The 26,042-nt window shown below is 37.9% G+C and overlaps 1 protein-coding gene across 1 annotated transcript; it reads right to left on the minus strand.

Annotated features, from left to right (window-relative positions):
• Positions 1–443: 443 nt before the first annotated feature.
• On the minus strand, positions 444–23,074 carry LOC121374059 (probable thiopurine S-methyltransferase). Its single transcript, XM_041500955.1, has 8 exons — positions 22,754–23,074; positions 19,787–19,879; positions 10,679–10,808; positions 8,836–8,888; positions 3,533–3,607; positions 2,862–2,947; positions 1,986–2,030; positions 444–775 (listed from the first exon to the last, which is right to left on the minus strand). Exons 1-8 carry the CDS (start codon positions 22,882–22,884, stop codon positions 630–632), a joined length of 759 nt encoding a protein of 252 aa, XP_041356889.1. The 5' UTR covers positions 22,885–23,074; the 3' UTR covers positions 444–629.
• Positions 23,075–26,042: the final 2,968 nt, after the last annotated feature.

Raw genomic sequence — 26,042 nt, forward strand, 5'->3', positions numbered from 1 at the left:
ACATATACGTTTATACCACAATTTAATAACAATATTTTTGAACTTACTTGTAAGACTGGTTCAAGGCATTCCATCCTTGACATTGTAAATGAATTACATTGATTAAACATTATTATTATTATTATTATTATTATTATTATTATACTGATTTTCATAGACACATTTCTTTCGTTTTAATAACAATGTAGAGGGATAGGCAATTCAAATTTAAAAATAACGTTTCAAATTAGTTTTTCTACTGACTAAAGTTTACTTTTTTACTCTTTCAGTCGTTTTAGCTGGTACTGAGTAGTTATACGAATTTATCTCTTTCTTGGTGGAATCATTTCTTGAATAAGTCTTTAACAGATCCATACTTCACTTTGAAACAAACCAACAACATGTTCTACAAACCACACAATGGTAAAAATAACAACACTGACAACATAAACAAAACAAAACGCTGCACGTACATGATTCTATGCCAAAATATTTTTCGACATGAACATTGTAATCTGGATGGTGCTTAATACAGAATATTTTAGAGGAAACGTCTAAAATTGCTTTTTTTTCCCGACAGTATGGCAGAGGAATGATAAATAATATAGAATGTTTTAGAGAAGGAGTTAAATACTGCACATTTATCCAGACTACCAGATAAGTGATGAGCCAACATGAGGCCTCTTTTTCATTCGGATCAGGAATACTTGATCAGTGAAGTAGGAAATACCCCAACCCCGTTGCAAATCCGTCATTGCATCTTTCTCATCAAGTTTCTTTACTGCACAATATGACCCTAAAGATAAAAGTAGAGATTACACAATTATAACACAATATATTATATAGGTCTATGGAAACAGGTTCTACTCTAGATGTTAAAACAAGCAAACATTTTGAAAATCGGTGGTGACATAGTTAAGCCATCGAACAATAGGTACTAGGTTCGGAGCCCACCAGGAACGAGTTGTAACGACTTAATGGGTAGGCATAAGACCACTACACCGTCTCTCACCAAACACTAACAACTGACCCAATGTCTAGATAAACAGCCCAGATAGCCGAGGTGTGCCCAGGACAGGGGGCTTGCACGTTAATTTGAATATTAGCACGAAAATCAGTTGAAACGAAATGACCTAGAACTGTCGCTAGTTACTGTATGACCCAGAAACTGAAGAAAAAACAACACACTTGTAGGCAAAGAATTAATTTAATGCAACAACTTTCGCTTTTAACCATAGCCAAATCATTTAAATTTGACTCCTTAGTGCTTGAATAACACTTTACTTACATTTGTCATTATGATTTTCTTTGTAATGATCGCAGGGTCGAATCACTCTAGACCCATCATCTGATAGGTTTCCAAAAACCCCCACCCCAAAACCCCAACCAACCAATGCCCCATGCATGGTATACCAAAGGCCATGGTATGTGCTGTTATGTCTGTGGGATGGTGCATTATAAAAGATCATTTACTGCTAATAGAAAAATATGGCGGCTTTTCTTTGACATCCAATAGTGGATGATTAATAAATCAACCAATGTACGACTTGCTGGGGTTTATGTGTCCCTGAGGTGCTTGACTTGTAGGATCGATTGACATCGTTTTCCGCCCCCAACCTGTGCCACACTACTAACATATCAAAGGCAGTGGTATGTGTTGTTCTGTCTGTGGGGAAGTTCATCTAAATGATCTTTGGTGCTGTTCGGTAGGCATATATGATTAACTAGCATTGTCCTCTGTGACAATAATTTAGAATAGGTATTGCAATATCCATTATGTTGTAGATAAAAAATCTATAGGTTAAACAGTGTTGACCTGTCGCTAAACTTTCTTTTACTTGTTTTCTTATGATCTGACTTAAATAACATTGAATAGTTGACTCTCAAATAATAGGAATCCCGAGATATTGCACTCCTGGAGATCCATTTTTAAAGGAACAATTGTTTAAATGGCATATCATTATTTTCCCCAATACGAAGTAATATCTGGAACACCGATTACTTACCATAAAATGTGTTGATGTCGTTTTCTGTGCAACTGAAGGGCGGTCCTGAATAATAAAATATAATAACAATAACAACAACAAAATAATAATAATAATAATAATATGATGATGATGATGATAATAATAATACGAAAGACACAACAATTATGTACCACAGTGGCTCATTTAACAATACTTTTTCAACATGTGAAATATAAAGACACATGCAGTACCATCTTCGGTGTCGTAGTATTAAAGCCATCATCTCTATGACTGGTAGGTACCGAGTTCACATCCAGAGCGAAATTTAATAGCTCCGTAAGGTGTCAAAAGTCCACTACACCGACTTCTCTCACAGTAATCGGTAACAAATAACAATTAACTCGTGTCCTGAACGGAAATCTCAACGTACACCCAGGAACACGTGTCTGAATCTTTGAACCTTCTGTGGATATAAGTAAATTAAAATGAAGTTCCTAGAAAAGGGGTTTTCTTTTAGTTATGAATAAATGACTAGAGCATGTACTTCAACACGCATTTGTTTGGGGTCAAGTTCTCAAATTGGAATTTGGTTTATGTTATTGGGTTCGAAAAGGTTTATATAACAGTCTTGTCGAGGTTATAATTTAAGGATACATCAAACACCGAAAACAGAACATAAGTGTCTCTAATAGGTGAGTATGGGTTTTAAATTTATTTTGAAATTGAAAACAACATTTTGACAGATTTTAAAGAGCAATTATCTTGCTATCAACTATCTATATATCCATTAATTTTCAAGGTTTAAGGTACGTAATTGTACTCTCTGATCTTTTGGCAGAAACTCTGGATCATGGGCTTAGCTAATATATTTATTTCCAACTGCAGAATAGTTAATTATAAGCTGGCTACACGTACCTGCAAATTGCTCGTTGTTCAGAAGAAAACAGTCTAGAAGATATCTACAGTCTGGTTTCATCAGTGAAACAATAATATCAGCATACCTGAAACACAAGCCCAGGACAGGTGTACTTTAACAGTATCATCTGCTATATTAATCTGTATTCAGATCTCATAACAATAATATCTACCACGAAAACCTTGTGTCACCACTGTGTACATACAAAAATAAAATTAGAAAAGTAATTATTATCCGGACTATGTCTTAAACGGGGATACCATTTTTAGTGTTGTTTCTTTCTTCATCTCACATAGATAAGCCACCCGAATATTATTAAAAATACAGCCAAAAGTTGTCATCTTATTTTATTACGTCGTCAAAGATACATATAGACATACATATTTGTGTTTTTTTTGTTTTACTTCTTGTAAATACAATACTTTTAACATATTTCTGATAGTCTTTTAATAGTTTTAAAGTCTCTCATAACTCCATAAGAGTGGCTTGTGTACTTTTACTGCTGTATTATTGTATTACTACTGTTGAACTCTTGTTTTTATTTTAATGTGTACACAAGGTGAGACACAAATAAAGAATTTGTATATCTGTTTGTCTGTCTGTCTAGATACACACTCGCGCGTTCTCTCGTATGAGTATTTGGTTTTCAGTTAAATGGTTCTATTCTCACCTTTTCCTCTTGGAGACTGGAATTGCCACAAATGATCCTCGGTCCCATATACAGTCGAACTGGCCAACGTCTTCTCTGAAAGCAATATCATTAGCCATACACACGGCAAACACGTACGTTTTCAGGTTTAGTAATTACGATTGTATTTGTTTTAAACGTGAAATTAGGCAGTTATGAGGAATGTTATGGTTATAATCAATTGGGATCTATTATTTGTTATGGTCGAACATAGATGTTTGTGTATTATGCCTTGCATAGCAATGTCTAACTAGGAATGTTTGATATGTATTTATTGAGCATCCAACAAAGCAATATTAGTTACGTATTGCCTGTTCTAGTTATTGAGATAAATTTATTTTAAATGGAAATAATGATTAAAAAATATATGTATTTCTGCAGAAAAAAACAAATGTTATACAAGGTACATGTTTTAAGTCTTTGCTTTAAAGACACAAATAGGTAAAGGTGTATATGGTACTATAATTTTAATGACATAATTAAAGTCCGAACCAAATTGTTAACAACTTCAATAGATTACTCTCCTACATTTAATTACCGTTATAAAAAGGGAGATATAAATAACCCAGATAATTATCGTGGTATCTCTTTATTATCTGTTATGAGTAAAATATATACACACATTATAAATAAACGTTTAACTCACTGGGTTGAAAGTACAAGAACACTTTTAGAAGAACAAGCAGGATTCAGAGTTAATTACGCAAAAATTGACCATATTTTTACTCTATATGGCTTAATCCAAAAGCGATTGCTATCAGGTACTAAGTTTGTCACGGGGATTCTACAATACCCGTAACTGAATGAAACACGATTGTCCAAATATCTCTCCTAACTGTATATCTATTAGATCTCTCTGTAACAGGCAGTTATACCCGCGGTGGCTCGTCTCTAGGTATGATCAGAGATAAGATCTTATACAAGTATATATTATTATAGCACGTTTAGTTCACTAGAAAACACAACAAAAACACAATACACTTTGGAATCTGTATTAACCTACGCTGACAAATGTACTGCCGCAGTAGTTAAATAATAACAACAATAATAACAACCCAGAACTGATAACTTAATTAGTTAATCTCTAGGTGTCTAGTTTACACAATATGCTAATCACTTCACCGTGACACAACACCCACACGTGTGATAATTGAGAAACGCTAACACACACACGTGTGATAATGGAGAAACGCTTCCAGGGGAACTTAATTAATAAAGGAATTACAACACTATTCCTAACTGGATAATTTTTAATTAACCCTAACTACTCATTCAGTAACCTTGTAACACAGAATTAATACTGGTACCTATCACAATAAAGACAATAACCTACAGTTTACCTAGGTTCTCTAGGATGACTGGCTAAGCTTTATATATATATATATCAGAACGGTGAGCCTACAGATTACTGCGTCAGATGACCGGCAGCACCGTCTATATAATATTGGTATAAAGCTAGGATTCCATGTGTCCGTAGTGCGCTATGCGTAGTGCGTTATGCGTGATGCGCAATGCGTTTTGCCCGTTTCCATGTATCCGTATATATTCATCTGCGTGAAACTACTTTGTCCTTTTGGAGCAAGACTGGAGAAAAGAATAGGTGTGTATTTTGTGAATATGGCTTGCAAAATATGGTTTAAGTGTAGTTAAGATGAAAATATGTTGCTCATAGCTGGAATTGCGCATTACTACCGAAAGAAAACCAAACGAAGGAAACATAAGTGCTGGGTCCATGCAATATTGAAACAGAGAAAAATATTTGGAACGTACCATCATCTGGTTAATGAACTTAAGTTGGATTCAAAAGTATTCCAACAATACTTTCGTTTAAGCAGGGAACAATTTCAGCAAGTTTTGTTGCATTTAGAGCCACACCTTGTCAAAATAAACCTAACAAGAGAAACCATCAGTCCAACGGAACGACTTACAATTTGTTTGAGGTAATAACATAAACATACACATGTATATATTTGGTTAAGTTCTGTTTATTTGCAAAAACATGTAATACAAATATCAAAATTATACAATGACTGTGGCATGAACTGTTTCCTGAAAATCATGAATAGTGAGCATTTACCATCCTGGCCCTATTGCATCTAAAATACCGAATGCAAACGTTACAGTGCTCTATACATTAAGGTTGCCATAATAAAGAAACATATTAATTCCTGTCTCAGTTGTTTAACTCGGTCATAGCCATGCCAAGAACATCTGATGTTTCCCTCTCCACACCGGGGAAGTGCTCGTTTTCATAGTGATTACTATGTGGTGAGCACTGATATAAGGGAACGCACTGCTGAAGAGTGCTGGAGGGAGATATTATGCAATGTGTTTGAGGCTGCACACAAGCTTGCATTGGAGGAAGAGGCATAATAGTTTGGGGTGGCAAATGCCTATTCTCTTTGATACTGCCGCAAAAAAACTAGGAAACACGTGATTTCTCGACTTCCTGTGTCCGTATTGTCTGCGTGATGCGTATTGGAACGATCATCGAGGAGTTCTGAATTAACGCATCACGCATCACGCATTACGCATCACGCATTACGTACACATGGAATAGCTTCAATTGAATTCAATAGAAACCGTTGTTAGCGCATCACACATAACGCACTACGCATAGCGCACTACGGACACATGGAATCCTAGCTTAATACAGTATTAAAATGTTTACAGTCACATCAATCACATCAGGGTTATACAACAGAGCAGAAATAATATATTTACCAAAGTCCAAACGGACTAACGTTCGTGATCCCCTGGAGCCTTCCTAGTTCTCCCAGATATCTCTGAACCCTAGCTATTTATTCAAAACTCTCAGAGACAGCGAATATCGCCTGGGGGTACAAAGCGGTACCTCACGTATCATGTGGATATTCCACAGCCACCATGCCGGCATATTTTTCTCTGATTGTCAGACTTACTGTCGCCATTCCGCGAGCAATCCCCTGGCCATAAACAGCACTACCGGAGATATTACGTAACTACTAGCCACATGGCCTCCGCACCTGGGCTGGGTGTGTATTAGAAAAGCTCGATGACCGTCGCGCAATTAATATCGCCACAGGCGAAAAGAAATTAAGAGCATGTACCGTCACAAAGTTGTATGTGACTTTTATTGATTTCAAGAAGGCTTTTGACTCTGTTAATAGAAATATATTGTGGAATATTTTAAGAACTATTGGAATTCATGGTAAGACAATGGATATGTTGAAAGCTATGTATGCATCTGTTAAGGCATGTGTCAGATATAATTCACATGAGTTTACAGATTTCTTTGAATGTCCCTTAGGTGTAAAACAGGGGTGTAAAATAAGCCCTCTGCTTTTTTCTTTTTTTATAAATGAATTGGCAAATGAAGTAATAAAGGGTGGTAACTATGGTGTACAAATTCTACCTAACCTAAATTAGTTATTTCTGCTCCTTTTGGCAGATGATATAGTTTTGTTATCAATTACCCCTGGTGGACTGCAAACGCAAATGAATAATTTGAAGAAATCTGCTGATAGACTTTGTTTGACTGTGAATTTAGATAAGACTAATATTGTTGTTTTTAGAAATGATGGGTACCTTTCTGCTAGAGAAAAATGGAAATATGGAAACCTTGAAATCAAAGTTGTAAATAGTTATAAATACCTTGGTATGAATTTCACTACGAAACTTAGTAGAAATTTAGCATTACAACATACTCTGTCAAAAGCAAAAGGAGCTGTTATTCAAATTATAAGTTTATTATATAAATTGGGTTCATTTAATAGTAAAATATAAGTTATGCCTATGTTAACATATTCATGAGAATTATGGGGCCTTTCCAGTCTTTTTGAAATTGAAAGGGTACATTTATTTGCATGTAAACGTTTTTTATGTGTTCCCTCACAAACCCCAAATCTAATGGTGTATTCTAAGACTGGTCGTTATCCCCATTACATTATAACCAGTATCAAAGCTGTTAAATATTGGACACGTCTGTTACAGCTACTTTCTTCTAGGCTATGTAAACAAACATACTTAATGCTTTATAGATTTTTTTGCAAAGGTAAGAATAATTGGGCAAGTCAGTTGGAAAATATTTTATGCCGTAGTGGCTTTGGCTATGCCTGGCTATTTCAAGAAATTGGTGATGTTAAAATATTTCTAAAAACTTTAAAACTTAGACTAGCAGACGTATATTTATAAGAATGGTTAACAGATGATAGATATGAAATATAGATCTTTTAAATCAACTATACTTTTAGAATAACATTTGGATTGATATATACATCATTTTAGAAATGCACTCACAAATTTAGATTAGGCTATACAATTATTAACACTAATAGAAATAGATACAGACATGACTTGCCCAAACAGTGTCACTATTGTGATGACATATTGCAAGATGAATTCCATTTTTTGTTTATATGTCCATTATATAGGGATTTAAGAATAAAATATCTGTCTCCAAAATACAAGTGTCATCCCAATAGACTAAAAATGATAATTTTATTAAATACAGAATGTCATACACAGAAATGGAATTTAAGTAAATTTATTTGTGAAGCACTTAGAATTCGGGAAGTATTCTGTAATAGTTAAGTCATTTGGTTAGTATGCATAGATATTATGATTGATCTTCATATTTCATATGTATGTGTTGATGTCTGCGCTGCTTCTTTTAACAGGGTGGTCAACCCTAACAATGAAATAAATAAATAAAATTACCGTTACATGTCCCCCAAATTTTGTCCAGACACAAATTGTGAAAAAACCATTACAATGACACATATTCCACATAATTTATAAGACTATAACGATGTCGCCAGTATCGACGTCGTTCTGATAGCATAGGGCAAAATACATGCAGTTTTCTGCCGTCTGCCATTTTATTTTATTTTATGGAATACTCTTCAAGAGGGGTGAAAGCCTCCAAAGTATGTGACATAATTAATATAAAATCAATGATATCATTAAATAAAAAAAAAAAAATTAATATGACGTCATCACGTTTGCTTTTATATCATAACATATTATGACGATGCTAGATTAAGTCGTATCCTTTCACCTCTCTTGGAGAATATTCCATATAAAGTCAAAATGGCAGCAGGCACAAAATTACATGCTTTTTGCCCTATGCGATCTCAGCGAAGTCGATATAGGTGACATGGTTATCATCTAGTATGTGGAATCTGTGTCATTGTAATGTTTTTTTTCAAGATTTCTGTCTAGACAAAATGTGGGTAAAATCTAACGAAAAATAAAGGTAGGACAGCAATTTTTCGTAGTTGTTAACATTTTGGTTAGGACTTTACCTTCTAAGATCAAAGACGTCGCATCTGTATAAGGTGAGAGGAGAACATTGCGACTAAAAAAAAAAAAAAAAAAAATAATAGGATGTCGACCTTATTTTTAAAATATATATTTATATAGGGTGATTAGAAAACGCCCACAGACATCCTAGTAAAGAACGTTCAGGTCTATTTAAAAACACACCGAAACACATTCCATAGTTTGCACATGCATCTCGGTTGCCCCCGTACAAGTCATTCTCGATTTTGACAATTTTCAGGAAAGGCCATTAATCACTGTGGAAGATTATTTCTGTCAATCGTCTTCATTCTGTTGATCATACAGTTGTTATTGTTTTGTTTGTAGTCATTTTTATTGTTTTAATTTGCGATTTACTGATAAAAAACCCGTCAACTTTCAAATTTCACTTCTGACCCCAATCGTCCTTCAAGGTCTTTCGTGGTCATAAAACCTACTGTAATACTGAACTACCGATTGTAATGTTTGCCAAATTAATTTACTATTATCATATACATGTATATAACCATTCCCCACAGCTAATATACCTTACAATTTTGGCAATTGCAAATTCTTATTAGAGTTCCCCTACTTTTCTTAAGTGTGTGTGTGGATGTGTGTGCGTGTGTGTGTATATATATATATATATATATATATATATATATATATATATATATATATATATATATATATATATGTATATATAATTTGTTTAATAAATAGTTATTGTCCCAGATCATATAGCAGTGTCGGGGTTGGCCCATCCAATATGTGGTATCTTACAGCAAAGCAGTTTATTACAATGTATATTACTGATGGCGCTTAATACAAAATGTTATGTCAAATAAATGCTATGCCAATGAAAATCTACTCAACATCTATGGTACGATCTAAAAACGATAGCCATTTGGCATACAATTGTCTTTTCTTACAGCCCCAAATATTTTGTTACAAGATAAAATAGACTTCTTTATTTCTAGGACTATCATTTTTGCACCTATCTAGTTGAGATTTCCTGTTAAATAATTTTTTCAAGTGGAATTGTCTGCTCGTCCGCTATCGACCTTTCAGAACAGACATGCTCATATAGAATCGTCAACAAGGTTGCAGTCGGGGGACATACACAAATGAAATTTTGAAACGTTGGGCAAAAATATAACTCGAAAGACTAAACAAGTATTTTAATGCTATACGATATTATTGGCTGTGTGAAGTAAAAAAACAATCGCTCATCGTTCATAGTACGTACGGTGGATATTGAGTAGGTTCTCAATGATATGGCATTTTAAAAAGATAATATGTAAAATCGCGCACAATTTTAAAAGTAAGGTATGCAATCAAAATTAAAATGTCACCTTCAGTACATTATACACAATATAATAAACTGTTTTTGTGCAAGCAAAATTCTGAGTTACATACCCCCCCATTATTCAACTTTATAAAGTGGGACTTTTTGTTTTTGTAAAAATCAACCAATATATTGATATTAATTTATTTATTTCAATCACAGAATAAAGTTTATTGACCCCAGAAAGAAAATAAATATATCACTACTAGTCACTAGTCTGGGATCGATCCCCGTCGGTGGGCCCATTAGGCTATTTTTCATTCCAGCCAGTGCACCACGACTGGTATATCAAAGGCCGTGGTATGTACTATCCTGTCTGTGGGATGGTGCATATAAAAGATCCCTTGCTGCTAATCGAAAAGAGTAGCTCATGAAGTGGCGACAGCGGGTTTCCTATCTCAATATCTGTGTGGTCCTCAACCATATGTCTGACTCCATATAACCGTAAATAAAATGGGTTGCGTGCGTCGTTAAATAAAATATTTCCTTCCTTCCTGTACCCGGTAGACAGTTCCCTCGCAAGACTTCATTGGGCTAGCCGTATATTTCATTTTGTTTTCTTGGAGAAACTCTTGACAACCTTTGTCCACCCCTTCACACCCGACCACCCCATGACCTTGTTCCAGTAACCTAGATGAAAAGAAAAAGAAAAGAAAAAGAATGCATGCAGTATTATTTGCGCGCTGGTCGATATATCCAGTGACTCAGTAATCAATTAAGGAATAAAAAGAAGAAAACAAAAACACGAAAAGATCCCCAATAAGAACCGAACAGCAAAAACAGCAGCAGTGGATGACACATATACTAGATAACACAGATGTTAGATCAGATGCAGCAATGGATGACACATATATTAGATGACACAGATGTTAGATCAGAGTCAGCAGTGGATGACACATATATTAGATGACACAGATGTTAGATCAGAGTCAGCAGTGGATGACACATATTAGATGACACAGATGTTAGATCAGAGTCAGCAGTGAATGACACACGTTAGATAAGATGCAGCGGTGGATGACACATATATTAGATGGCACATATGTTAGATCAGAGGCAGCAGTACGTGGTATAGATGCTAGATCAGAGGCAGCGGTGAATGACACAGCAGCTTGATAAGAGGAGTCCGTGGTTGGCACAGCAGCTTGATAAGAGGAGTCGGTGAATGGCAAAGCAGCTTGATAAGAGGAGTCGGTGAATGGCACAGCAGCTTGATAAGGGGAGTCCGTGGTTGGCACAGCAGCTTGATAAGAGGAGTCGGTGGATGGCACAGTAGCTTGATAAGAGGAGTCCGTGGTTGGCACAGCAGCTTGATAAGGGGAGTCCGTGGTTGGCACAGCAGCTTGATAAGAGGAGTCCGTGGTTGGCACAGCAGCTTGATAAGAGGAGTCCGTGGTTGGCACAGCAGCTTGAAAAGAGGAGTCAGTGGATGGCACAGTAGCTTGATAAGAGGAGTCCGTGGTTGGCACAGCAGCTTGATAAGAGGAGTCGGTGGATGGCACAGCAGCTTGATAAGAGGAGTCGGTGAATGGCACAGCAGCTTGATAAGGGGAGTCCGTGGTTGGCACAGCAGCTTGATAAGGGGAGTCGGTGGATGGTACAGTAGCTTGATAAGGGGAGTCCGTGGTTGGCACAGCAGCTTGGTAAGAGGAGTCGGTGGATGGCACAGCAGCTTGATAAGAGGAGTCCGTGGTTGGCACAGCAGCTTGATAAGAGGAGTCCGTGGTTGGCACAGCAGCTTGATAAGAGGAGTCCGTGGTTGGCACAGCAGCTTGATAAGAGGAGTCAGTGGATGGCACAGTAGCTTGATAAGAGGAGTCCGTGGTTGGCACAGCAGCTTGATAAGAGGAGTCAGTGGATGGCACAGCAGCTTGATAAGAGGAGTCCGTGGTTGGCACAGCAGCTTGATAAGAGGAGTCAGTGGATGGCACAGCAGCTTGATAAGAGGAGTCCGTGGTTGGCACAGCAGCTTGATAAGAGGAGTCGGTGGATGGCACAGCAGCTTGATAAGAGGAGTCAGTGAATGGCACAGCAGCTTGGTAAGAGGAGTCGGTGGATGGCACAACAGCTTGATAAGAGGAGTCCATGGTTGGCACAGCAGCTTGATAAGAGGAGTCAGTGAATGGCACAGCAGCTTGGTAAGAGGAGTCCGTGGTTGGCATAGCAAGTTGATAAAAGGAGTCCGTGGTTGGCACAGCAGCTTGATAAGAGGAGTCCGTGGTTGGCACAGCAGCTTGATAAGAGGAATCGGTGGACGGCACAGCAGCTTGATAAGGGGAGTCCGTGGTTGGCATAGCAGCTTGATAAGAGGAGTCCGTGGTTGGCACAGCAGCTTGGTAAGAGGAGTCGGTGAATGGCACAGCAGCTTGATAAGAGGAATCCGTGGTTGGCACAGCAGCTTGATAAGAGGAGTCGGTGAATGGCAAAGCAGCTTGATCAGAGGAGTCGGTGAATGGCACAGCAGCTTGATAAGGGGAGTCCGTGGTTGGCACAGCAGCTTGATAAGAGGAGTCGGTGGATGGCACAGTAGCTTGATAAGAGGAGTCCGTGGTTGGCACAGCAGCTTGATAAGAGGAGTCGGTGGATGGCACAGCAGCTTGATAAGAGGAGTCCGTGGTTGGCACAGCAGCTTGATAAGAGGAGTCCGTGGTTGGCACAGCAGCTTGATAAGAGGAGTCAGTGGATGGCACAGTAGCTTGATAAGAGGAGTCCGTGGTTGGCACAGCAGCTTGATAAGAGGAGTCGGTGGATGGCACAGCAGCTTGAAAAGAGGAGTTAAAAATTAATTTACACTGTCAAATTGTGCACACTGCTACTGAACTAGTCCATACTGTTATTTTGTATACAGTAACAGTGTGGACAATAACAGTTGTTATGAACATTTTAGAAAATTATGATTTAAATACCCCCCTGGCACAGCAGCTTGATAAGAAGAGTCCCCCCCCCCACCACCACCACCACCACCACCATGGCAAAAAAGAAAAAGAAAAAAAAAAAAAAGACTTCCAAAAAGGCACATGACACTAGACAGCTAAAGAAAAAAAAAAAAAGACTTCCAAAAAGGCACATGACACTAGACAGCTGAAGTAAAAAAAAAAATGTTTTTTTGTTTTTTTGTTCGGTTAAAACCCTGTAACAGTATGGACACTACAGATTTATAGACTCGACTTTGAACTTTGAAATTGACAAAAATAACAGTTATTGATCACAACCAAATCAAGCTACTAGCAATCATGGGGACAGGAAGCAGAAGGTAAAAAAGTGTGTTTTGTTTAACGGCACCACTAGAGCACATTGATTTATCAATCATCGGCTATTTGATGTCAAACATTTTGTAATTTTGACATATAGTCTTAGAGACGAAACCCGCTAAATGTTTCCATTAATAGCAAGAAATCTTTTATATGCACCATCCCACTGACAGGATAGCACATACCACGGCAGAAGGTCTAAGACAAGAAGTAGCATTGCAGAAAGAATATAGGAGGTATCAGTTTTTAGCATGTTTTGGTCGTGGTAACAGTTTGGACAAAAATGCTAGGGACACGCGTATTTATACTAAAATGCAGAACATTAAAGGAACTCGTTTTCTGAATAATGAATTATTAATCTTAGGGTTTCCTTTATGTGAAAAAGAAAATATTATAAACAAAGATGTTAAAAGTTTTTCTTGAATTTTGCAAATGAAGTGTCATTCACCTAAGGACAAGCTGGGTTTGTTTGCTAAATTACGCTTCTAAAACTCCCACAAAATAAATATTCTAGATGAAAAGTTAATATTTTAAAATTAATTTACTAACTTTAATGCTTTGCTATCTTTACTATCTTTTGCAAAAATATTTAAAAAAAATCAAATATATATATAAAATATATGTAAAATTGTAGGTGAAAAAAAATTACACTATTTGTGAAATTGACTCGTATACTAATCAAAAAGGTCATTGTATTCTCACACTGTCTTGCCAGCTTGAACGGAGATGACACGCAAAACATCCCACTTTTATTATAATTAATTTACTCGCGTCATGACTATTGAACACATTGTTGAAGCAATGAGGGGCAACGTTCGCTGAATGGCTTCAGTGAAAATAATCACATCATAATTATAATACAAGTGTGATGTTTTGCGTGTCATCTCCGTTCAAGCTGTTTAACATATCTTAATTATTTAAAATACTACTGCGTATTTTTAACTATTAAAGTCGTTTTTGACAATTGATATCGCAATCAATAATGCAAAATACCAATATAAAAGTGAAATAATCTTTTGTGACGTTCCACGAGGATGTAATTTTTACGTTCGTCGAGAAATGAACAAACTACGCCTGAACCAAAAGGACCGAAAGGATGCCTTTAAACTATACTGAATATAACAGGAATGTATTAACATTTAATTAATTTTTCAATTTAGATGCAGTTAACAGTCGTACACACATCAGTTCATTTGTGAATATTCCTTTGAACATACTTAAGATGGGAACAATGATACGAAAGCATATATTCTGCATACGTTTCTTTATGTCATGGTTTATGAGTTGCCCCACAGAAAAAAAAAAAAACCCGATAAAAAAGCGGCGATATATCTGTGCCCAATTTCACAAAGCATCGTAATGCTAGTTTTGCACGTAAACGTAAATCTACAACTAAACCATGATTCTTAAAACTACTAACAAAACACTAACATAGTTTCAAGTACACATATTTAATTTTATTTTGTCCATAAAATGCTCCATCTTCAGTAATGATGTAATTTTCTGCGTGAAATAGGAAGGAAATGTTCCATTTAACGACGCTCTCAACACATTTTATTTACGGTTATATGGGCTACTCTTTTCGATTAGCATCAAGGGATCTTTTATATGAACCATCCTACAGACAGGATAGCACATATCACGGCTTTTGATGCACCAGACATGGTGCACTGGCTGGAGCGAGAAAAAGTCCAATGGGCCCACCGACGCGTGGAATAGCTGCCAAATACGTGTAAACGTATGGCCGGTATAACTGCTAGTCGCAGACGTAAACTTACAATGTTTTGTGAAATGGGCTCCTGGACTATAACAGATGCCTGTAATATAATTTAATGAAACCCAGTAATCACACTTTCTCGGCATATATTCTATAAACAATAAAGGGTACATTGATTATAGCAGCCATTGGACTATCGGTATGCATTTAGTGTCTACCACAACGAAATCTAAACTGTATTTAACGTTTTATTTCAAATTTAACTCAAGTAAACTGACCCCGTATTTATAAAAGATAAGTCTCTAATAGTCGGAAACTCTTAATACAAATTGTATGCGTGTGACGTCAATAGAGATTTTAATCTAGACTAAAATTTTATAAGAGTGGTCCCAGGTTACTAAAAGCACCAAATAAACTGCAAGGTCTTCGTATGTGTCCACTGAGATTGACCAAAACCACGACTTTTCGCACATGAAGCGATGAAACGATTTGTACCTAGCTAGGGAACTGGAGTCAGTGACATCATTTAACTTGCAAGGTTAATGGTCATGTATGAAAAGAGGGTAGGGCGGGTAGCATTTGTAACATGAAGCGATGAAACGATTTGTACCTAGCTAGGGAACTGGAGTCAGTGACATCATTTAACTTGCAAGGTTAATAGTCATGTATGAAAAGAAGGTGGGGTGGGTAGCATTTGTAACATCAAGCGATGGAACGATTGTACCTAGCTAGGGAACTGGAGTCAGTGACATCATTTAACTTGCAAGGTTAATAGTCATGTATGAAAAGAAGGTGGGGTGGGTAGCATTTGTAACATCAAGCGATGGAACGATTGTACCTAGCTAGGGAACTGGAGTCAGTGACATTTAACTTTCACGGTTAATAGTCATGTATGAAAAGAGGGTGGGGTGGGTAGCATTTGTAACATCAAGCGATGAAACGATTTGTACCTAGCTAGGGAACTGGAGTCAGTGACATCATTTAACTTGCAAGGTTAATGGTCATGTATGAAAAGAGGGTAGGGTGGGTAGCATTTGTAACATGAAGCGATGAAACGATTTGTACCTAGCTAGGGAACTGGAGTCAGTGACATCATTTAACTTGCACGGTTAATGGTCATGTATGAAAAGAAGGTGGAGTGGGTAGCATTTGTAACATCAAGCGATGAAACGATTTGTACCTAGCTAGGGAACTGGAGTCAGTGACATCATTTAACTTGCACGGTTAATGGTCATGTATGAAAAGAAGGTGGGGTGGGTAGCATTTGTAACATGAAGCGATGAAACGATTTGTACCTAGCTAGGGAACTGGAGTCAGTGACATCATTTAACTTGCACGGTTAATGGTCATGTATGAAAAGAGGGTGGGGTGGGTAGCATTTGTAACATCAAGCGATGAAACGATTTGTACCTAGCTAGGGAACTGGAGTCAGTGACATCATTTAACTTGCAAGGTTAATGGTCATGTATGAAAAGAGGGTGGGGTGGGTAGCATTTGTAACATCAAGCGATGAAACGATTTGTACCTAGCTAGGGAACTGGAGTCAGTGACATCATTTAACTTGCAAGGTTAATGGTCATGTATGAAAAGAGGGTAGGGCGGGTAGCATTTGTAACATCAAGCGATGAAACGATTTGTACCTAGCTAGGGAACTGGAGTCAGTGACATCATTTAACTTTCACGGTTAATAGTCATGTATGAAAAGAGGGTGGGGTGGGTAGCATTTGTAACATCAAGCGATGAAACGATTGTACCTAGCTAGGGAACTGGAGTCAGTGACATCATTTAACTTTCACGGTTAATAGTCATGTATGAAAAGAGGGTGGGGTGGGTAGCATTTGTAACATCAAGCGATGAAACGATTGTACCTAGCTAGGGAACTGGAGCCAGTGACATCATTTAACTTGCACGGTTAATGGTCATGTATGAAAAGAAGGTGGAGTGGGTAGCATTTGTAACATGAAACGATGAAACGATTTGTACCTAGCTAGGGAACTGGAGTCAGTGACATCATTTAACTTGCACGGTTAATGGTCATGTATGAAAAGAGGGTGGGGTGGGTAGCATTTGCATTTGCATTTCTCGTTTCAGCCAGTGCACCGCGACTGGTATATCAAAGGCCGTGGTATGTGCTATCCTGTCTGTGGGATAGTGCATGGGGAGGGGGGGCGTTTATGACAATTATTTTTGTTGAGCCACCGCCGTTCAGCCAGAACATACAATACATTACTGCGCGATAATGTGTTATTTATACTAAAATACATTGTAAACTACTGAAAATCAACAGTTAACTCATTTTTAAAATTTACACAGGTACACGAAGATGATCGATTCATTTTTAACTTAAATGTAACATTAGACACTATTATAATTGTGACGGAAACGATCTCTGATTTGTAACGACCAACCCTTATAATTTTTAATAGATGTGCTTAATATCGGTTTTCAGGTAAAACATATCATTTATATAGATTATAGTGGTTAAATGCCCACAGATGAAGAAAGCCATATAAATAAACAAGTGACGTCTATGCCAACACACACTGGTCTTGTCTTCCAGCTTTTCAGTTGCAACGGGGAATGCGGTAGATCTACCGTCGCTAAAGAATCACTGGCGCTGCCATTGACCGTGTTTTGACACACTTGCTGAGACAGGAGCAAAGAATCTGCGCATATCCACGATAACTGCTGAACAAGTGTGACAATTAAAATTAAATAAATCTTCCGACACTAACTGCGTGCATTCAGTGGCAGAATACATTCGTAAATTGAATCCCAAAACACACGTGTAAGGTGATCTGGGTTTCTAGTCACAATAACGACTCGACGTTTTGTTTATTGTTTCCTTGTTACACAGAAACTATAACAAAACAGCGTCTAGACGATATGGTCTATAGACCACGTTGTTGGTACCTTGGTATAGACTATAGTACTATTATTATACCACAGTGATGTTTTCGGAGCGGGGTGTGGGGGGTGTGGGGGAGGGGAGGGGGGTTGGCACAGAAAGTAGAAAATCCTATTTTGGGTAGTACCGGTGAGCCGAATGAAAAATATCCCGAGAAGCAGAAGGGTCGAATCGATTTGCATGTTCTTCGTTGCTGAATGGGCTGTGTTTTCCTTAACAACGAAATGAGGAAACGTACTCGGTGCACTTACTCAATGTTATTTGGATGAAAGTGAAGAGACTGTATATCATGAACAATCTACTGTGTTAGGCCATTTATCACTGGGTCATTGATCATTGGGTGGTGTATTTTTATGTTGGAGAGCATGAATGCTGGGAATATATGGCATACTAGTATACTGGTTATCATTGCCACGTTATCATTGTTATAGTGAGAAATATTGGCGTCGCTCTATTGCACAGTTTGTGATAGAAATTATCTTGATCGAAAAAATGCAACGATAAAATATATATCAATTATATAGATGTAGTAAATGGAAACGATAAAATTAGAAACTTCAGTCTCTTGTGATTTGCGCGCTTATGTCCATTTATCGTGTATACTTGGCCTGTATCATGTAGTTCTATATGTGGACGGTTTGTTTTATAAAAAAGTATTGGTTTACCGTCAAAACTTAGCAGTTGGTTACAAAATGACTGTTTTAGGTGATGCTAAACATATATAGTTGTTGTCATTTCTTTTTTTTTGCAGCCATTTTAGAATCTTGGATTCATGCATTTCTCTGCATTGTATTGTTTGGGGATAATATATCGAATGTAAGATATTGCCATTTCTTACTCTTTGCGGTCATTTTTATTGTCACCTTGAATCTAAAAGATGATACAATATCCCAGTTAGCAATATCTCAGTTAGCAAGAAGTCGTTATACATTAATTCCATGACCAATAAACGTAAATCACTAACACAAAACTATCGTCCTGGTTGATGCAAAATGCGATACATTACTATTTTAGTGTTCTAGCTGCTACAGTGGCGGCCATCTTGGATTAAGATGATGTGGTAATGCCTTAATAAGCTGGGGATGGTTCAAAATGAATTCCTGGTGAATGTTTTAAAGTGCATTTCAAAAAGTTATAATTACGTTTGGTGCCCTTGAATGGTACCAATGGATCAAATTTGGAGTCTCAGCTCATGGACTAATTATTTTGCTTTATATTATTTATTTATTATTATAATTTAATTTATTATTAATACCCATAATGTAACCAGCCATGGTAGTATTACTATTTGTACCGTGATACAGTGTCAGCTCGTCGCTACCTTGTGACTGCATACACCGACAAACATGTAATGGGGCAATTAACTAGTGCCAGGAAGTAGATATTCGTAATTGGTAAATACCCAGTTGTCCCACAACGTAGAAATAATTTTAGGACCATTTATACAAGTTTATCTACTTCCTGAGCCATAATCTTTCTGGGGTTGTGTTCCATCGTAAAAAGTCGGGGAGGGACATTTGTACGTTGCCCCCTACTGCAAAACGTGTGTGTGTGGGGAGGGGGCATGTCCCCCTGACCTCGACCAAGTGACAGCGGGTTTCTTCACTAAGACATGTGGAAATTATCAAATGTTTGACACCCAATAGCCAGATGATTAATAAATCAATGTGCTCTGATGATGTCGTTAAACAAAACAAACTTTAACTTTTCTGTTTAGTAACTACATGCTTACCATCTCATATCCACAGACTTGCCGCACAGTGGTATAAAGAATCGAAGCTTGCTGCGCCCTTGCACCAACGCTCCGAGGTGTTTCTCAAGCATTCTGTGGAAATCAGAAAAATGATTTAATATATAAGATGAACAAGAACCATATTCATAAGACTGGTACTAGTAATAAAAAAACACAAAATATATACTGAACCTACTGATTCCCAGTCTGGAGCTCTACGCGGTAAGACGTGTTTGTTTCGCTTGTGCACACTGCACGTGCTTTCGTGTGCTCGACTTGGGGGTCCTTCATTTCGTTGTTTTTGTCAGCGAATTGGAGTTTTCTACTGGGATGTATGCGGCCATTGGAACTGATTGAACGCTGGAACGCTTCTCGTTTCGACAGTCTGCACCACCAGGTTGGATTCTTTTTCAGCAAGATTCCTCGCCTCCACGTTTTTCTCCGTCTGACTATGTTGACTTGTTTTTTCGTGACTCGTATGACGGCCATTCTGCAGAACGCCACGGTTGTTCGCGTTTAGTCTCTACATGTCCGAGCCTGTCCTAGCAGCACTGGAAGATTGACCGCCCCACTCTAAGAAGAAATAGGAAGCGGGGTCGGCCCCTACTACTCTTTTTCTAGACTTTACATTGTTTTATAGTGATACCATCTCGTATCCTCCGGAGTCGGGCCCGTCCGCACCACTATACCAACCCATGACGACTGGACTATACCCTAGTCTGATACTCTACTCGTTCAGACGGATCCGGCTTCTCAAGATCTGTATTTCAGCACAGCACTACACCTTCAACGTCTATCGACTGTCAATCTAGGGGTTTTCTTGACGGGATGCAACCCATCTCGTCCCTTTAAGCTGTGCACCCAAACGGCCTTAACGAGGCCACTCGCGTGGACATATCGATCGGACTTTAAACATTTAGATCTGCGTTCAAAATTTTATGTCGAAATTACTTCTTTTTTGTAATATTATTAAATAGTCCGATCCTCTCTTCTTTCTCTTATTTAATTTTGGACTGTCCTTCTAAAATGCTCCAAATTATATAAATATTCGGCCGAGGAGTCAATTCTTTTTTATGTTTGGCTTGTAACCTTTTTCTTTTTTTTCTTTAATTTATTAACTTTTTTACTAATTGCTATTTTCAAAATTCTGCCCATTTTCACCCCCCCCCCCCCCCCCCCCCCCCCCCCTACATCCCGAGTCAGGCCACCTAGTGGTATATGGGCATGTTAAACTAGTTATCATCATCATCTGAACCTACTGAATAGTTTTAATATGTTAACATTTATTTTGTTTAACAACACCACTAGAGCACTTTTATTTATTAATCACTGGCTGTTGGATATCAAACATTTGGTAATTTTTTGACTAGTAGTGTTAAAAGAAACCCACTTCATTCTTTTCATTAGCAGCAAGATATCGTTTATATGCATTTGCCCCCATATACCACGGCTTTTGATATACCAGTCGGGGGGAAACAAATGAGAGAATGGGTCCACTGACTGTAAACAGTTGGGGAAGTGAACCACTAACTAGGCCAGCTGATACATTCCCGACACTGAATGCCCAATTAACCCTAGTAAGTATTTCAAATCGAGTACTGAAAAACAATCTAGTGTTTGGTATTCAGCAATAATTGCTGACTTGTAAATGGGTCTGTGGTCCATCATTCCTTTGCTCTGTAAGAAATACTGGGCGGGACGTAGCACAGTCGTAAAGCGCTCGGCTGATGCGCGGTCGGTTTGGGATCGATCCTCGTCGGTGGGCTCATTGGGCTATTTTTCGTTCCAGCCAGTGCACCACGACTGGTATATCAAAGGCCGTGGTATGTACTATCCTGTGTACTATCTGTGGGATTGTGTATATAAAAGAACTTTTGCTACTAATGATTTTTTTTTAGCGGATTTCCTCTCTAAAACTATATGTAATAATTACCAAATGTTTGACATCCAATGGCCGATGACTAATGAATCAATGTGCCCTAGTTGTGTCGTTAAACAAAACAAACTTTAACTGTCAGATCTACTGCTATATCACGCTATTAATAATTGGGTTAAACACTATTTGAAATGTGAAATAAAGTTTAAAAGTTTGTTTTGTTTAACGACACCACTAGAGCACATTGATTTATTAATCATCGGCTTTTGGATGTCAAACATTTATCATTCTAATATATAATAAATAAGAAAAAACGTTCAGAAATCTAAATAAAAATAAGAATCTTAAAATCAACTGTACTTACTCAACTTGTAAAATACACCGTTACAAGCAGGTAAATCAGAATTAGGAAAACCGAATGTCAAACTCTATTCAGATTACCTTAAAAGTATGTGATAGTCATTAAAATATACCAGTATATTCTTCGACCAAATGTTTTCTTTTACTATGCTACTTCTGTTCGAATTTAAACAAGGGTATCTGAATTCAGATTACTTTAAGAGTATGTAGTAGTCATATATTGTCCGACCAAATGTTTTATTTTACTATACTACTTCGGTTCAAATTTAATCTGTTGTGATCTGAATCGGTCGGTGGACCAAATATTGAAATGTTCTTAATTAACGGACAGCATGGGCGTGTGCAGAAAGTTAAGCAAGGATGGGCGCGGAGGGATTCTAGACTGGCGAGCTACGTTTATAGGGTGGGGTCGAATCATGATCCTCCGGAAAATATACGGACCAAAAACGAAAATGTGCTTGAGCAGGGGTGGGGGTTTAGGATGTCCTAATCATGGGCAGTGTGACACTTTGAGTTACTACGACCCTCCTCTGCGCACGCCCCTGGAAAGTAAGCATAGTGCATTTTAGGATTTGATTTCAATTATGAAAAAAAAAACAAGAAAAAAAAGAAAAGGAAAAAGACCCACCTCAACCTCCCCCCCCCCCCCCCCCCCCAAACAAACAAACAAAACAAACAAACAACAAACACAACCACCCTCCCCAGAACAATATGAAAAACATGTAACTTACGGGTGTACTTTCGGCAAATGGAACTCAGTCTGTTCTTTGTCCCATCTCTTCTTCCAGTCATCGACTGACATATTGGTAGGGTCTTCATAGTCACCAAACCGATTAAGTAAGCGTTTTGTGTCGCCAGACATAACGATTCACTGAATGTAGGATGGAATAAAGTTGTTTAGCTTAGAGCTTCAGTTTCGTAGAATTTTAGTTGTATAAAAACGTCAACGCCGTTAACTAGACCAAACCCAAAATGTCTGTTTAAAATTCTACAACTAAATAAGTTATAAAATGTTGGTTGGAGAAAATCGGTAAAATGCAGTGCTATTCATGCATCAGAAACGAAATGCTATAGCCTCGATGTATCATGTATATACTTTAGCTTGGGTCTGTTTTAAAACTGCTGAGACATTAACTTAACATGAGCATTTAAATGAACTGAAAGGTTTTGTGACTCGATTATTCACGCCCAACCTGTTAATAACAAATATATATAATGCATTATAGTAACGACTGGCGTGTTTATGATTTTTTTCCTACTCTTTCCGTAAATAATTAAAGACTTCCTCCAGAGAAATAGTACAACGTCATAATAAATAGGGGCACTGGAGCGCAAAAAGGAAACAGGTTTGGTTTCCAGGTTAACATCTGAACTAATTGATATACACTTCATATCTGGTCAATTCCCGGGTGACTGCTCGTCAAGTATGAACTGCGTTCGGCACTCTGGGTAATCTCAGGTCGCTGCGCCTTATTGCCTAAGCTATTTGTTCGCAATTATTAAATTATTAATTAACAAACCAAATTGTATAGATGAAAGAAAAGAAAGATGTTTTTTTTTTTTTTTAATTTAATGACTCACTCCACAAATTTAACTATGTTTATATGGCATCGGACGTGTGGTTAAGAACGGCATAGATAACTAAAGAGGAAACCTGCTACAGGTACTTTATGGCTACTCTTTTTTTAGCACAAATATATATTTGTATATGCACTAGCCCACACACACACACACACACACACACACACACACACACACACATACACAACCCTCGGCTATCCCTGTGATTCCACACTGTATATTGATTTATTTAGCTCCATAAAATAATATTTAATTTTTATTTGAAGTTATTTTCGTGCTTGTATCCAATTAAGGTTCAAGCACGCTATCCTGGGCACACCTCAGCTATCTGGGCTGTCTGTCCAGGACAGTGGATTAGTTGTTAGAAGAGGGTGTAGTAGTCTTACATCAACCTTTGAGTGGTTAAAACTCGCTTTAGGTGGGAGCCGGTACCGGGCTGCGAACCCTGTACCTACCAGCCTTAAGTCCGATGGTTTAACCACGACACCATCGATGCCGGTAAAATTTAATAATGTTGTACTACTCGGGTGGATCTGACCAGGGGCCTATTTCACTAAACGTCGTAAGTTTACGTCTGCTACTAGCAGTTATACCGGTTGTGTGTTTACACGTGTTTGGTGTCTATTTCACGCAGAAAATTACATCATAACGGAAGCTGGAGTATTTTAAAGACAACAGAAAATTAAATACGTGTATTTCTAAATATATTTGTTGTACTATAATAGTAATAAGAATTGTGGTTTAGTCGTAGATTTACGTTTACGTGCAAAACTAGGCTTACGATGTTTTGTGAAATTGGGCCCAGACCCTGAGTTAGTTGACCCAAGGGACCCGCCCCGTCTGTTTTCGGTCTAGTAACGGTTTTTAGGGTTAAACAGCATCATAACATTACGATACGACCCGTATTTCCAGCCTTATTGGTATTGATATGTAGGGGAAGGCTAGAGGAAACTCTATGTAATGCTTTAGCACTCGTCGACAACCAAATAGTCGCAAGTTACTGTGTCTAAAATGCACAAAGATTTAATTTGATTATTCACAAGTCCAGTCATAACATTAAACTTACACGTTGTTAACCAGTACGAACTATTTTGTACTCTGGGTTTGCTTTGATGACTGTGTAAAGAAACACAGTACTGAATAGGAATTAAAGGTAATATTATCGAATACAATTTAGGCTTTAAATAATTAAACAAGAAAATAGTGTTTGCGACTTTAATAAAAAGAACAAAATTGTTTTGTTTGATGACACAACTAGAGCACATTGATTTATTAATCCCGCTACATTTTTCCATTAGTAACAAGGGATCTTTTATATACACCATCCCGCAGACCTGATAGTACATACCACGGCCTTTGATATACCAGTTGTGCTGCACTGACTGGAACGAGAAATAGCTCAATGGGCCCACCGACGGGGATCCATTCCAAACCGACCGAGCATCAAGTGAGCGCTTTACCACTGGGCTACGTCCCACCCTTTTAATCAGAAGAATTTTGGTGTCTAATGATGTAGACGTTTATTGAACTGAACTCCATCTGAATAGCAGCAGGGGTCTCAGGCGCGTGCAGAAGGGATGTCGGTGGTCGAAACACCACCAGAAGCGGATTGAAGGTGAGGATGAATAAAGTATGATGAATGAAAGAAAACACACCCACAAGTCATCTCAAAGAACATTTCAAACAGGCAGTGGAGAGGGCGTCAAGGGACCCTTGTGACCCCCCTCATGGTCCTCCAATGAAATGAGTATGTTTTCATTTGTGTTTCATATATGTATCCTTAATCGATGTTGATGGGTTAATGTGAATGAGACACCCGTTTCGTGAAATGCACTGTTAATCCTAGTAATAGCAAACAATACCAAGCACTTTAACACAAGCACCAACCTACTGGGTGTAATAAAGTTCTGTTCTGTTTTGTCTTGGAAATATGTCTTTGGGTTTTTAGTGTCAATGAGCCCACCCGCTGTTTTCGCATTGTCTTCTACCAATGCAAGTAATAACAAATACATGTACAATACAGTATCGTCCAGTATGAAAACGGATCACGTAACCATTATGTATTAGTTTTAACTACTTGTGTCTTATGATTTGTGAGTGACGTTTTAGTTGTGTAGGGGGCGAGGCGTAGCCCAGTGGTACAGCGCTCGCTTGATGGGCGGTCTTTTTGGGATCGATCCCCGTCAGTGGGCCCATTGCGCTATTTCTCGCTCCAGCCAGTGCACCACGACTGGTACACCAATATTTACTTGATATTTCAGTTAATACTTCACACGAGTTTGGATGTAAAAGGAAGCGCAAGATACTGTTAAGACGTCAAATTAAAACTGAACTTTAAAAGATAATATCTAGAACGATGAGTTACTACGAGTATAAGCCCGAGTACTCTGACGGTAAGAGAGCTAGACGGACACTTGGACAGTTGTTACCTTCAAAGAC

Source organism: Gigantopelta aegis, chromosome 6 (genome assembly GCF_016097555.1).
Source record: "Gigantopelta aegis isolate Gae_Host chromosome 6, Gae_host_genome, whole genome shotgun sequence".
Classification (NCBI taxonomy): Eukaryota; Metazoa; Mollusca; class Gastropoda; order Neomphalida; family Peltospiridae; genus Gigantopelta; species Gigantopelta aegis.

Coding starts and splice junctions, on each gene's coding strand:
- LOC121374059 (XM_041500955.1), bottom strand. CDS start 22,884: ATGTCTGGCGACACAAAACGCTTACTTAATCGGTTTGGTGACTATGAA. Junction 8,889..10,678: donor GCGAGGGAACTGTCTACCGG/GTACAGGAAGGA, acceptor TTTTTTTTTTAG/TCGCAATGTTCTCCTCTCAC. Junction 2,031..2,861: donor GAACAACGAGCAATTTGCAG/GTACGTGTAGCC, acceptor TTTATTATTCAG/GACCGCCCTTCAGTTGCACA.